Source organism: Cyprinus carpio, chromosome A24 (genome assembly GCF_018340385.1).
Source record: "Cyprinus carpio isolate SPL01 chromosome A24, ASM1834038v1, whole genome shotgun sequence".
Taxonomy (NCBI): domain Eukaryota; kingdom Metazoa; phylum Chordata; class Actinopteri; order Cypriniformes; family Cyprinidae; genus Cyprinus; species Cyprinus carpio.
The window spans coordinates 7,720,722-7,731,611 of record NC_056595.1 but is presented as its reverse complement, the minus strand read 5'-3'; the positions used below and the strand labels follow the sequence as shown (position 1 = coordinate 7,731,611).

Here is a 10,890-nt window from a genome sequence, read left to right as displayed (position 1 = left end):
TATTATTATTATTATTATTATTACATTGTTCTCCAACCTCAAATCTGTCAGAGCAGTGTGTTCAGATCTTTTTTTATGCTCTAAATGACAGATACAAAACAATACAACATACATTATAAAGCCAGGGTAACAAATGATAAAAAAGAAAAGAAAAGAAAAGAAAAGAAAAGAAAAGAAAAGAAAAGAAAAGAAAGAAAAGAAAAGAAAAGAAAAGAAAAGAAAGAGAAAGAGAAAAAATAAAAAAGGAAAAAATAACATACATAGAAAATAGAAAAATAACAATAATATATCATAGACATGCATGACCTTTACATTACGCAAAGATTTTGAAGATAGAACACAGAATGACATTTTTTATTGCCTTTCTATTAGTACTGTGTTGAATAGTACACAAGAAAACTTTTTTTTTTTAGACACTTTTGAATTTACTTAACCAAACTTTTGAATATATTGTAACAAAAACTTCGTTATCTATATTACCAAAATATAAAGTATTCAAAAAACATTATAACAAAACTTCGCTATCTATCATAAAATATAATATAAAATATTAAAATACATTATCGAAAATCAAAAACTACATTTCGAGTTGGCTGCTGCCGAGTACATTTCCTTTCGTAAACATAGAGAGTGTTCAGATCTGATTCAGATTGACACGTGTGTGTTCAGTGACGTGTGTGACGGGGTCAGAGTTCACCGGAAGCTGTTGGCTGCTGCCGGGAGACAGAACAATATCAAAACCTTTAGAATCATCATAAAGTTTGCGCATTGACATTCGCTTTTATGGATGAAGGGTTTGTTTTATGTTCTGGTCGATTGGATCGACGTAAAGATGTCTTTATCACCTTGAGACGAGCGCTTAAAACTGTTTTTAAACCCGGAAGTGGAGCAGAGCAGCAGGTGTTAGCTTAGCCGCTAACACTCTTTATCTCTTCTAAATCCCATACGAGGGAGCGAGTTTGTGTTTAAACACTGATATCACGCTCATGCTGCACGGTGAAGTCACAGATTGAGCCTGCCATGCGTGTCAGTGCTGAGACGCGTCGTTTATCGGGCTGTGAGCTGGGTGAGATGTGAGAGCAGTGTGATACACAGTTCCAGCTGTCAGATACTCATCACTCTCATCTCATCAGTGTGCTACTGATTAAATTGGTCACTCTGATCTTCTCTCGGTCATTCTGGTAAGATGGTCGTCTTTTCTCAGTTAAAAAAAAAAACAAAACAAAAAAAAAAAATGTATAAATCAGTATATAACGTGAATGCACAGACATTAACAAATACTGTACCAGTACCATGGTATGACATTTTAAATATGTGTAATATAATGGTATTCTTTAAGTGTCTTTGACTCCAATGATATATAAATTATATAATTTATGTATATATGTCAGTACCATGGTGTATATTAAATGTGTTACAATTATTGTGTCATGCTACCACTGCTGCACTTGTGGATCTTTCTCTAATCTAAATGTTTGTGTAAGCAACAACAGAAATGAAAGCTTTATTTTGAATTATAAGCATGTTTATGTGCACAAAAACTAATTGGAAAAGTATTTCTCAATGTACAACACTGAACCATACAAAATATAGCATGTTAAAGAATAAACTAAGCGAAATGACTGACAGGTGATCCCATATAAATTTATTTTTGTGAACTTGATTTAACAAAAACAACAAGAAAATTTAAGTGCAGACCATCCCCTCTTTTTTTCCGGTCCAAGCCTCTACTTCATTTCAAGTTAGAGTACAGACATTAATGAGCACTATGCATTGATAGCACAGCTTTAAAGCAGTAGTACACCCAGAAATGAAAATATTCTCACCCTCAGGCCATCCAAGATGTAGTGGAGTTTGTTTCTTCATCGAAACAGATGTGATGTGACATCAGACCCAACGACTGGATATTGATCTGAAGTAGATAGTGAAGTTAAACTATGTAAGTTCATATTGAGGATGAATTGTGTTGAATTTCAGGAGCCTGCAGACATCATGAGTGGCAAATTTGGGCTTGGGAATTACAGCTCGAGAAAGCACATCTCCATATCTGTGCCCTCATCCACAGAGGTCATGTCACCTCATATCAAATCCGTGGAGGAGCTCAGAGTGCTGGGCATCAACCTGAACAGCTTCAACACACCAACACAGTTCTTCATCTGTGTGGCTGGTGTCTTCCTCTTTTACCTCATCTACGGCTACCTGCAGGTGACAGTCTGACCCATTTGTGATCGTTGGCTTTATATTTGTGTCTGCGGTGATGGTAAATTCATGTTTTCTATGTGGCATAGCTGACTTGTTAGTCTCTGTGTTTTCAGGAGCTGATATTCTCAGTGGAGGGCTTTAAGCCATTTGGCTGGTATCTGACTTTAGTGCAGTTTGGATTTTACTCCTTGTTTGGTTTGGTGGAGTTGCAACTTACTCAGGATAAGAGGAGAAGGTAATTTTTGGGACTGATTGCAAAGTAACCCTTAGTTATGATAGAAAGTGTATTGTCATTGTAGGTTCTCTTTTCCTTAAGGAGTTTTTTCATTGCAACCAGCTGCAGTATCATTGAGTGCATTTACATGCACAATCTTAAGCCGATTATGCTATGTTTTTTTGCCTCTTACTCTTGATTTTGCACGCCATATAAATGCTTAACCTGCTTTCTGTCAGGTTATTGAAGTGTGCATGTGTGATACGTGACAGGAACACATCCTTAGTGTAGATTTAAGCACATCCAGGCAGTGTGGGCATTATATAGTAAAGAAAGAAGCAAACACAAAACACAAACACAGACTCGTTCATGACCCAGAAAATGCTAAATATGTGTTATGCTAAAGAAGTGGTTCAGTCAAAATGCTGCATCTCTGTAATTTCATGAGAGTATAATATATGAGCTGTAACCATTGTATGCAAGCTTTAACATCACAAACTGACAACATATGGAATACTTGGAGACAGATACACAAGTGATTAGCTATGTTTTGACATTACTGCAGGGAAATAAACTGATTTATTAATAAAGTCATGTAAAAATTGTTTACTTGTGTTGTCAGGTTACTGATGTGGATGTAAAAAGGGGAAAACTGGTTATTTTAAAAAGCTAATATTTATGAGTTATCAGCTTTCTGGTGTAAATGTGCTCATTGATACTGATACTGATACCTCTATTTAATGGATTTTCTATTCAATTTCTGGGGATAAAATTGTATTTATTAGCAATTACAGAACATTAAAGTTATACCAACTTTTATTTTACATTAACATAAAACTAGTATTCACAAAAAAAGGAAAACAACTTAATGGAATGCCTCTTCCTATTTTTTTTTTCTTTCTTTTTTTTTTTCAGGATACCATGCAAAACCTACATGATCATCGCATTTTTAACAGTTGGGACCATGGGCCTATCCAACACTTCTTTAGGATACTTGAACTACCCTACACAAGTCATATTTAAGTGCTGCAAACTCATTCCTGTCATGATCGGAGGAGTTTTTATACAAGGTACAACAGATCATTGTCTCCAAATTCAATGCAGACTGAAAAATAAATAAATAAATGTATATTGTTAAAAAAAAAGTATATATAATAATAATAATAAATAAATGCTGTTTCTTTTAAGCTTTCTTTTTGTCATAGAATCATGAAAAATATGCATCACGGTTTCACTGTTTTCAAAATTCATAATAATAGGAAATGTTTACTGAGCACCGAATCAGCATATTAGAATGATTTCTGAAGGATCATGTGACACTAACGTTTGGAGTAATGGTTGCTGAAAATTCAGCTTTGCCATCACAAGAAAAAAATTAAATGTACTTATATTTTAATATATACTGAAATTAAAAATATAAAAAAAACAAAAGTTATATTAAACTGTAATAATATTTCACGCTATAACAGTTTTTACTAGATGTGTTACTGTACTACATAAAAAATAAATAGAACTCATTGTAATCATTGAAGCTGTCTACACTAGATGTGTCACGAAGGACACTGTATATATGGTGTTATTTTCTTCCATGGAACAGCAAAAAAAGTATGTTTAAAGGAGTCCATATTACTTTTGCACTATTATTACAAGTCTTCTGCAACCATATGATGCCAACAGCAAAGTTGTTATTCAGAAATATTGAGCAGGAGATTTTAAGCTGCAGCAGAGAGGAAATTAGGAGTGAATAATGACTTAAATTTCAGCCTAAGCTTGAAATTTAGAAGAAAATATGTTAAATATATATTGTGGAATATAAGTGCACTAGTTGTATAGAATGTGTATTTATTTATTTATTTATTTATTAACAGCTGTGGTCCATATGTAAAGAAAAGAGCTGCACATAAATTCTTCCAAATATCATTTCTTGTGTTTCATGGAAGAAAAGTCACATGGGTTTGAATTGACACAATAAGGCTGACTAATTTGGTGGTAAAATATCCCTTAAAATTAAGTCAGTTCACTGTTGTTGTTTTTTTTTTTTTGTTGTTTTTTTTTTTTTTTTTTTTTTTTTTTTGCAGGTTTGTAATTTTATGTGAGCAAGTTCCTTGTTCTTATGCCGTTTCTTTCATTGGCCAGTGTTGTGGAGTGCTTCAATTTTCTTATGCAAGAATTGGATTGTAGTCTTGATGTCCTGAACAAGAAAGAATGAAACCAGCTGAACAGCTCTTCGCTCTCTTTTTAAGGGGATTTTTATTATTTTATCTTTTTCTGGAATCATAGACCTTGTGTCCCCTGAGGCTGGTATGTAAGATCAGTGGGACGTTGGTTGAGGATGCACTCAAGATGCCAACCCATCAAAGCTGAACGGAATCAAAGTGATGCACAGCAACCTGCTGCATCACCTGCATCCCCACAGCAGCTACCTGTTTGAGAACACTCTTCAACCCTTTTTTTTTTTTTTCTCTGGTCTTTGCCTTTTCATGTCCAATCTCAAACTCATTCTCCTCGCATGCTTGCTTGTGATGAGTTGAAGAGTCCAGCAGAAAAAGACAAAAGCTCTTCTCTCTTCAACATCAGTTCACCGTCAAACTTTTTCAAAAATCTTTGTAAAGCCAACCTGCAGCCAGAACTCAAAGGACCCAGACGATAAGGCCTTCAGCTTAGCAGAAGATCAGATCCATGTTTATGTGACTTTTGTGACGTGTTTGAGTTGATTCATGTCAGAGTTTCTTGAAAGAGCTTGTTGATGTTTGTTTTTAGGGAAACGCTACAATGTTGCAGACGTGTCTGCTGCTCTGTGCATGAGTCTTGGTCTGATTTGGTTTACACTGGCAGACAGCAAGATTGCCCCAAACTTCAATGTAACAGGTACAGGACTACTTCTTCGTCAGTCTTTTGACTATGGTTGTTCCAAAATCTAGTGAGCTGTTTTGCTAAGAATAATCTACTGTCTGCATAAGAATTATTATTTTTTTAAACGAAATGTAATTGAAATGTTATGGGTGTTTGTTGTTTCTAGGGGTAATTCTCATATCTCTGGCCCTCTGTGCGGATGCTGCTATTGGAAATGTGCAGGAAAAAGCCATGAAACTCCATAACGGAACCAATTCAGAGATGGTACAAATTATTTAGAATTAAGACCATCATAATATGGTTTGTCTCTCTTGTGTGGAGGAGTATTATTCATTGTTGTCCATGTGTTGCAGGTTTTATATTCTTATTCTATTGGTTTTGTGTATATTTTGCTGGGGCTGCTGTCTGTCGGGGGGCTTGGAGCTGCTGTTTCTTTCTGTTCTCAGGTGGGTTTTAACATAAATATATTTTGCAGTAATGTACACAATCTTTTGGAATTCCAAAATATTTCCAAGTATTATTATTAAAATGTTTCACCAAAACAGTTATGGTGATTTTTATTCCTCCTTCTGACTCTTTAATATACCAGGCTTTTCATTATCAAAGGTGATTCATCTGCAATAATGAACGCAATATTTCGTAGCTTGTCAGTGAACTATGGCTCTACCTATTAAATCTACACTTTTCATTCATTTTCATATTCCACTTTAATAGAGACAGTAGATGTAAAGTAATTGTCCAGGGCCATATACACCCCATCAAGAATTTAGGGGGATTTATTTATTTTTATTTTATTTATTTTTTTGGTGGCATTTTTACCCCAAGCCCCTGGGACAATATTAATTTATATATTAATTTATTTGTTTGTTTATTGAAAAATAAAAATGAAGAAAGCAAATTACAAATAATAAAACAAATACAATAGCTCAAATTGTTATCATGAAATTTGTATCATATGGCCCACCCCTAAGTTGTATTATAAAACAATTATTTATGTTTATTTAAATGATTATTATATTTATTATTAGATTTTATTGAATACTTATTTTATTTTGCAGTACAGTAGTATTATAATAGTAGTATGTTTCTTATTTTTAGATTTTATTGAATAATTTAATAATTAAATAAAAATAACAATTATAAAATGGTTTATCATTTTTAGTAAATTCTTAATTTTTAGAGTACTGTGGTATTGTTACAGTAGTAATATAGTTATCATTTTTATTTATTAATAATCACAGTAAATATAAAATAATTACTAGTTATTTTATATTAAATGGCTCAAAAAGTGGGAATATTTTTTAGTTTTCCCCAAATAGTTCAGCACTATATTTAAAGTAAATAGTGTTTGTTTGTATTTTTTATTTATTTTATATATATGTATATATGCAGATGCACTTCCCTACAAAATTACCCCAATCATTCTACAGCGATGAATTATTTCCAAATGGAAATTCCTTAATTTTGTAATATTGCAATGTAGTGTCAGTATTTTTCTTTTGCCCCAATATCATGCAGCCCTTGTGTTGATATATAAATGTGAATGTTCATAAGTTATTGAACTCATGGTTGTGATTGCTTTTCTAGTTTTCTAATTGGTACACCCCTTGCAGCAACATAATTTTCATATTTATTGGTAGTTCATATTAACTGACCCAAATAAAAACTAGAACCACAAAACTGTGATGAAAATCTAATCATAATGTTTACGCAAGCACAAGACACTTTCATTTCAAAGGAACAGGAACTAGAAGTTTCACATGACATGAGCCTTTGAAAAACTGTATTTTTAATATCTAAATGCATTCTGTCCTTAAAACTATGTTTTACTCACTCAGCATCCAGTGACGACATACGGATACGCATTCTTATTTTCACTGACGGGATATTTTGGAATTTCATTCGTCCTGGCTCTGATAAAGCTGTATGGAGCACTGGTTGCTGTCACAGGTAAGATAAGCCCTCTCATATATGTTAGCACTTTTGGGATGATCATTCAAATTTAGTAAATAAAGAAAGTGAATTAATGCCCTAATTTTTTATTTTTTTTTCTCTCTCTCTCCAGTGACTACGGGAAGAAAAGCCATGACTATCGTGTTGTCATTTCTGTTCTTTTCAAAACCTTTCACTTTTCAGTAAGTGAATAAGAATATCTTTAAACAGCAAAAAACTTCTTTCAGAACGTATTGAGGTGTATTTCCAAATGCAACAATGCTGAGCAAATAATGTAACTGGATTTTATCCATCAGCATTTGATTGGGACAGTTTTAATGTCATGTTGAGTGTTGGTTATACTAATTACATATTTCTGTTTTGTTGAGAATAACATACATTGGTTCTTTCGCAGGTACGTCTGGGGTGGTCTTCTGGTGGTGTTTGGCATCTTCCTTAATGTTTACAGCAAAAACAAAGACAGAATGAAGCTTCCGTCCTTAGCAGAGCTCAGAAAACGAGTGCTCAGCAGGAGGAAGGTGCGTCTACTGTCTCAGGAAGTGTAGGAGGATGAACTCAAAAGTTTCATTCATGGGCTTCTTCTACGTCTTACATCAGCTGATGCTCAGGTGTGGTTTGGAGTCCAAGATGGGGCAGATGACCGCACTGAGTCAATTCGGCATGCATGGAGTGTGGGGACCTGTTTGAATCAAAGGGACCTTAAACTAGAACCAAAAAAGCAAAGATTTGCACTGGACCAGGGTGGAACTGAAGATGGAAATGGTTTCAGTAGAATTTTTATTTTTTTAACAAATCAAGTCAAAATGAATGTTGGCCTGATGGGAGCCAGTGACATTTTAATAGAATACATTTCACCTGCATGTGCCATAAAGTAAAGGAAAGAGCTGACATTCAAGTCAGGACTCTATTTTTTGAGTTAACTGTAATTGCACAGGTGAAAAAAAAACTCAATGATTCTGTCTGTTTAAAGGGCTGACATTCAGAAAAGGATCAAACTTATCAGCTGCCATATTTGCTAACCATTTGTTTGGTGAAAGGGTGGCTGTTTTTACATTAAAAACAAACTGGGAAGTTGATTTAGACAGTCTGGAGTGTTTTCATGAATAATGGTGTCTCTTATCCATTGGCTCCAGCATGGAGAGTTGAAAGGCTGACAAGCACTTCCTCAGATGTTTGGCCCTGCGATCGCCCAGGGCCTGTTTGATTAGTAATCCTGGAATAAGATAGCACCAGAAAGAAAACAAACACTGTGCACAGGGCTTGGCTTTAGACCTAATTTAGTTGAGCAGAACATCACACGTGTGTGTGTGTGTGTGTGTGTGTGTGTGTGTGTGTGTGTGTGTGTGTGTGTGTGTGTGTGTGTGTGTGTGTGTGTGTGTGTGTGTGTGTGTGTGTGTGTGTTTGTGTGAGAGCATGCATATGTGGTTTGTGCATGTTTGTGTGTGCCAAGTGTGCGACACTTTCAAAGCCTCAGGGAAATGATTATTGTGCAGTTGTTGCCACCCTCTCCCTTAGAGACACTGCCAGTTATAAAACACAGCATTAGCACAGATACACAAAGGACTAGCAGCTCTTTGACTCATTCAGATTTCCTGAACAGAAAATCATCACATCTTTAATACTGACCACTTGTCACAAATTTTTATCTATGAACATGGCTGTACTCATAAGTTTTCAGTGGAATGCAAATTCTCTTTAAGCAAGGGGCAGTTGTGGCTTAAAGGTTAGAGAGTTAGACTTGTAACCTGAAGATTGTGGGTTTGAGTCTCAGTACCGGCAGGAATTGTAGGTGGAGGGAGTGAATGAACAGTGCTTTTCCACCTTTAGTACCCATGATTGAGGTGCTCTTAAGCAAGGCACAGAATCTCAGATTGCTCCCCTAGCTCATATCTCTTCGGTTAAAGCTTCTAGTGATCAGATTACAATTAGTACAATTAGTAAATCACAATTTCTTCAAAATCACAAGTCTTTTTTTAATTATTATTATTATTATTATTATTATTATTATTATTATTATTCTTGTCTAATGAAGCAAAAGATTTATTGCATAATTGCAGTGAGATTAAATAATTTATTAAGATTGATTTGGCATTATACACTAAACAAAATTAAATCTTGCTAAAACAATGACCAATGACTAGATTCATTTAATTATATAATTTTATGTAATTAAATCAGTAGCAAGTCATGGGTACACAAATGGCACTGTTCACCCAATGTTCTTCAACCTGATCAGTATAAACTAGATTTATACTTGTTTTGCCTTTATGTGGTCCTGTGTGTAAAAATCACTAAATACAGCAAACTTTTACATCAAAAGTGAAACATTTAAAAATCTGATATAAACTGGAAGGAAATGTTACCTCTCTTCATTTTAAATCAAACCCATTTCAAATGCAGTCTGTTTGTGTCTAAAGGTCCATTTAGATCATAGTACGTTAAGAAGCCCCAGCTGACCACGTCTAAAACAACCATTTATCTTAAGAGAAACACTAGCACATTGAACAATGAAGCTTTAAAATCCATTTGAAGTGTGAGAGTTTCATTCATCAAACAAAGTCTTTGACCCTATACACACTCAGAAAACACACAGTACAAACCGTTTCTTTGCCCCCCGGGGTTTTTTTTTTTGGTTTCTTTTTTTTTTTAAAGCTGGTTTTGTTTCAGGGTTTATTTTTTATTTTTTTTCTCATTACGCCCAACATGATGCCAAAATATTTTGTAAACCATAAACAAAACTCAAACATTTAAATTCATTAAAATTGCCATGAACTACTTTGGCCAAAAAATAAATAAATAAATAAAATACAATAAAATTGTAAATGCATAAATATGCTAGAGAATTCACATATTTTAATGTCGCTCTCCCTTCAGTTAACAATTATAGGAGTTGCTGCAAATTTATTATTTGCATTTAGTATTGTTGTTTTTTTTCTCCTGCTGTCCCTGTCAGAACAAGACCTGCAAATACCAACAAATACACTGAAAATATTAGCATATTAATGTCAACCAGTTTGCATTGGGTGTGTGAATATATAGCCTGTATACAAGTGTATTCTCTCTACCTTTTTATCTTCTGTTGCTCTTTTGCTCTCACATAAACTGAGACGTCCGCCCAGCTCTTATTAATGTATCGGGTCTACCTGGGTTCAGTGACCTCTGCCCCCCCTCCGCTGGCCTCCCTTCATAAATAATGGGGGACGTCTGCAGCTCATCACCTCAGTAAATAGGCTGCCGTATAACTCCATATAACTGCCCCAGCCACTCCAATAGCCCAGCAGGTCCCGCTGGCAGCCCATCCATTAACAAAGGGCCATGGCTCTATCGTCCTTGGGCCGGGGCCGGACTGGGCCAGCCGGGTGAGAGAGAGAGAGGCTATGAGCTTGTAAAAAAGGATAAAGGGGGAAATGAAGGGGGTGGTGGGGTGGAAATGGAGTAAAGTAGGTCACAGGACTGCTTCAGAACTGAAGGTAAATGGGAGGGTACATCAAACCTGAGAGACAGAGATGAGTCAGATTTCTTTAGATGTTTTAGTTGTATTTCACCATAGATGTTAAATACATGTCTTTAAAATTAAATTCAGCTAGTGTTATTCATTCATTTGCTGTAGTGAGTTAATATTGATTTGTATTATACATGTGCACTACTGTTCAAAAGTTGGGGTAAGT

At 34.9% G+C, this 10,890-nt stretch overlaps 1 protein-coding gene across 1 annotated transcript; it reads left to right on the top strand.

Annotated features, from left to right (window-relative positions):
• Nucleotides 1-644: 644 nt before the first annotated feature.
• On the top strand, nt 645-8,298 carry LOC109068441 (adenosine 3'-phospho 5'-phosphosulfate transporter 2-like). Its single transcript, XM_042714140.1, has 11 exons — nt 645-1,181; nt 1,978-2,205; nt 2,316-2,437; nt 3,332-3,486; nt 5,177-5,284; nt 5,436-5,533; nt 5,623-5,715; nt 7,108-7,219; nt 7,335-7,404; nt 7,617-7,740; nt 7,820-8,298. Exons 2-11 carry the CDS (start codon nt 1,993-1,995, stop codon nt 7,907-7,909), a joined length of 1,185 nt encoding a protein of 394 aa, XP_042570074.1. The 5' UTR covers nt 645-1,181; nt 1,978-1,992; the 3' UTR covers nt 7,910-8,298.
• The last annotated feature ends 2,592 nt before the right edge of the window (nt 8,299-10,890 follow it).

Excerpts from the sequence above, each read along its gene's own strand:
- LOC109068441 (XM_042714140.1), top strand. The coding sequence starts at position 1,993 with ATGAGTGGCAAATTTGGGCTTGGGAATTACAGCTCGAGAAAGCACATC. Across the intron at positions 2,438-3,331 it reads ACTCAGGATAAGAGGAGAAG|GATACCATGCAAAACCTACA; the intron begins GTAATTTTTGGG and ends TTTTTTTTTCAG. Across the intron at positions 5,285-5,435 it reads CCCAAACTTCAATGTAACAG|GGGTAATTCTCATATCTCTG; the intron begins GTACAGGACTAC and ends TGTTGTTTCTAG.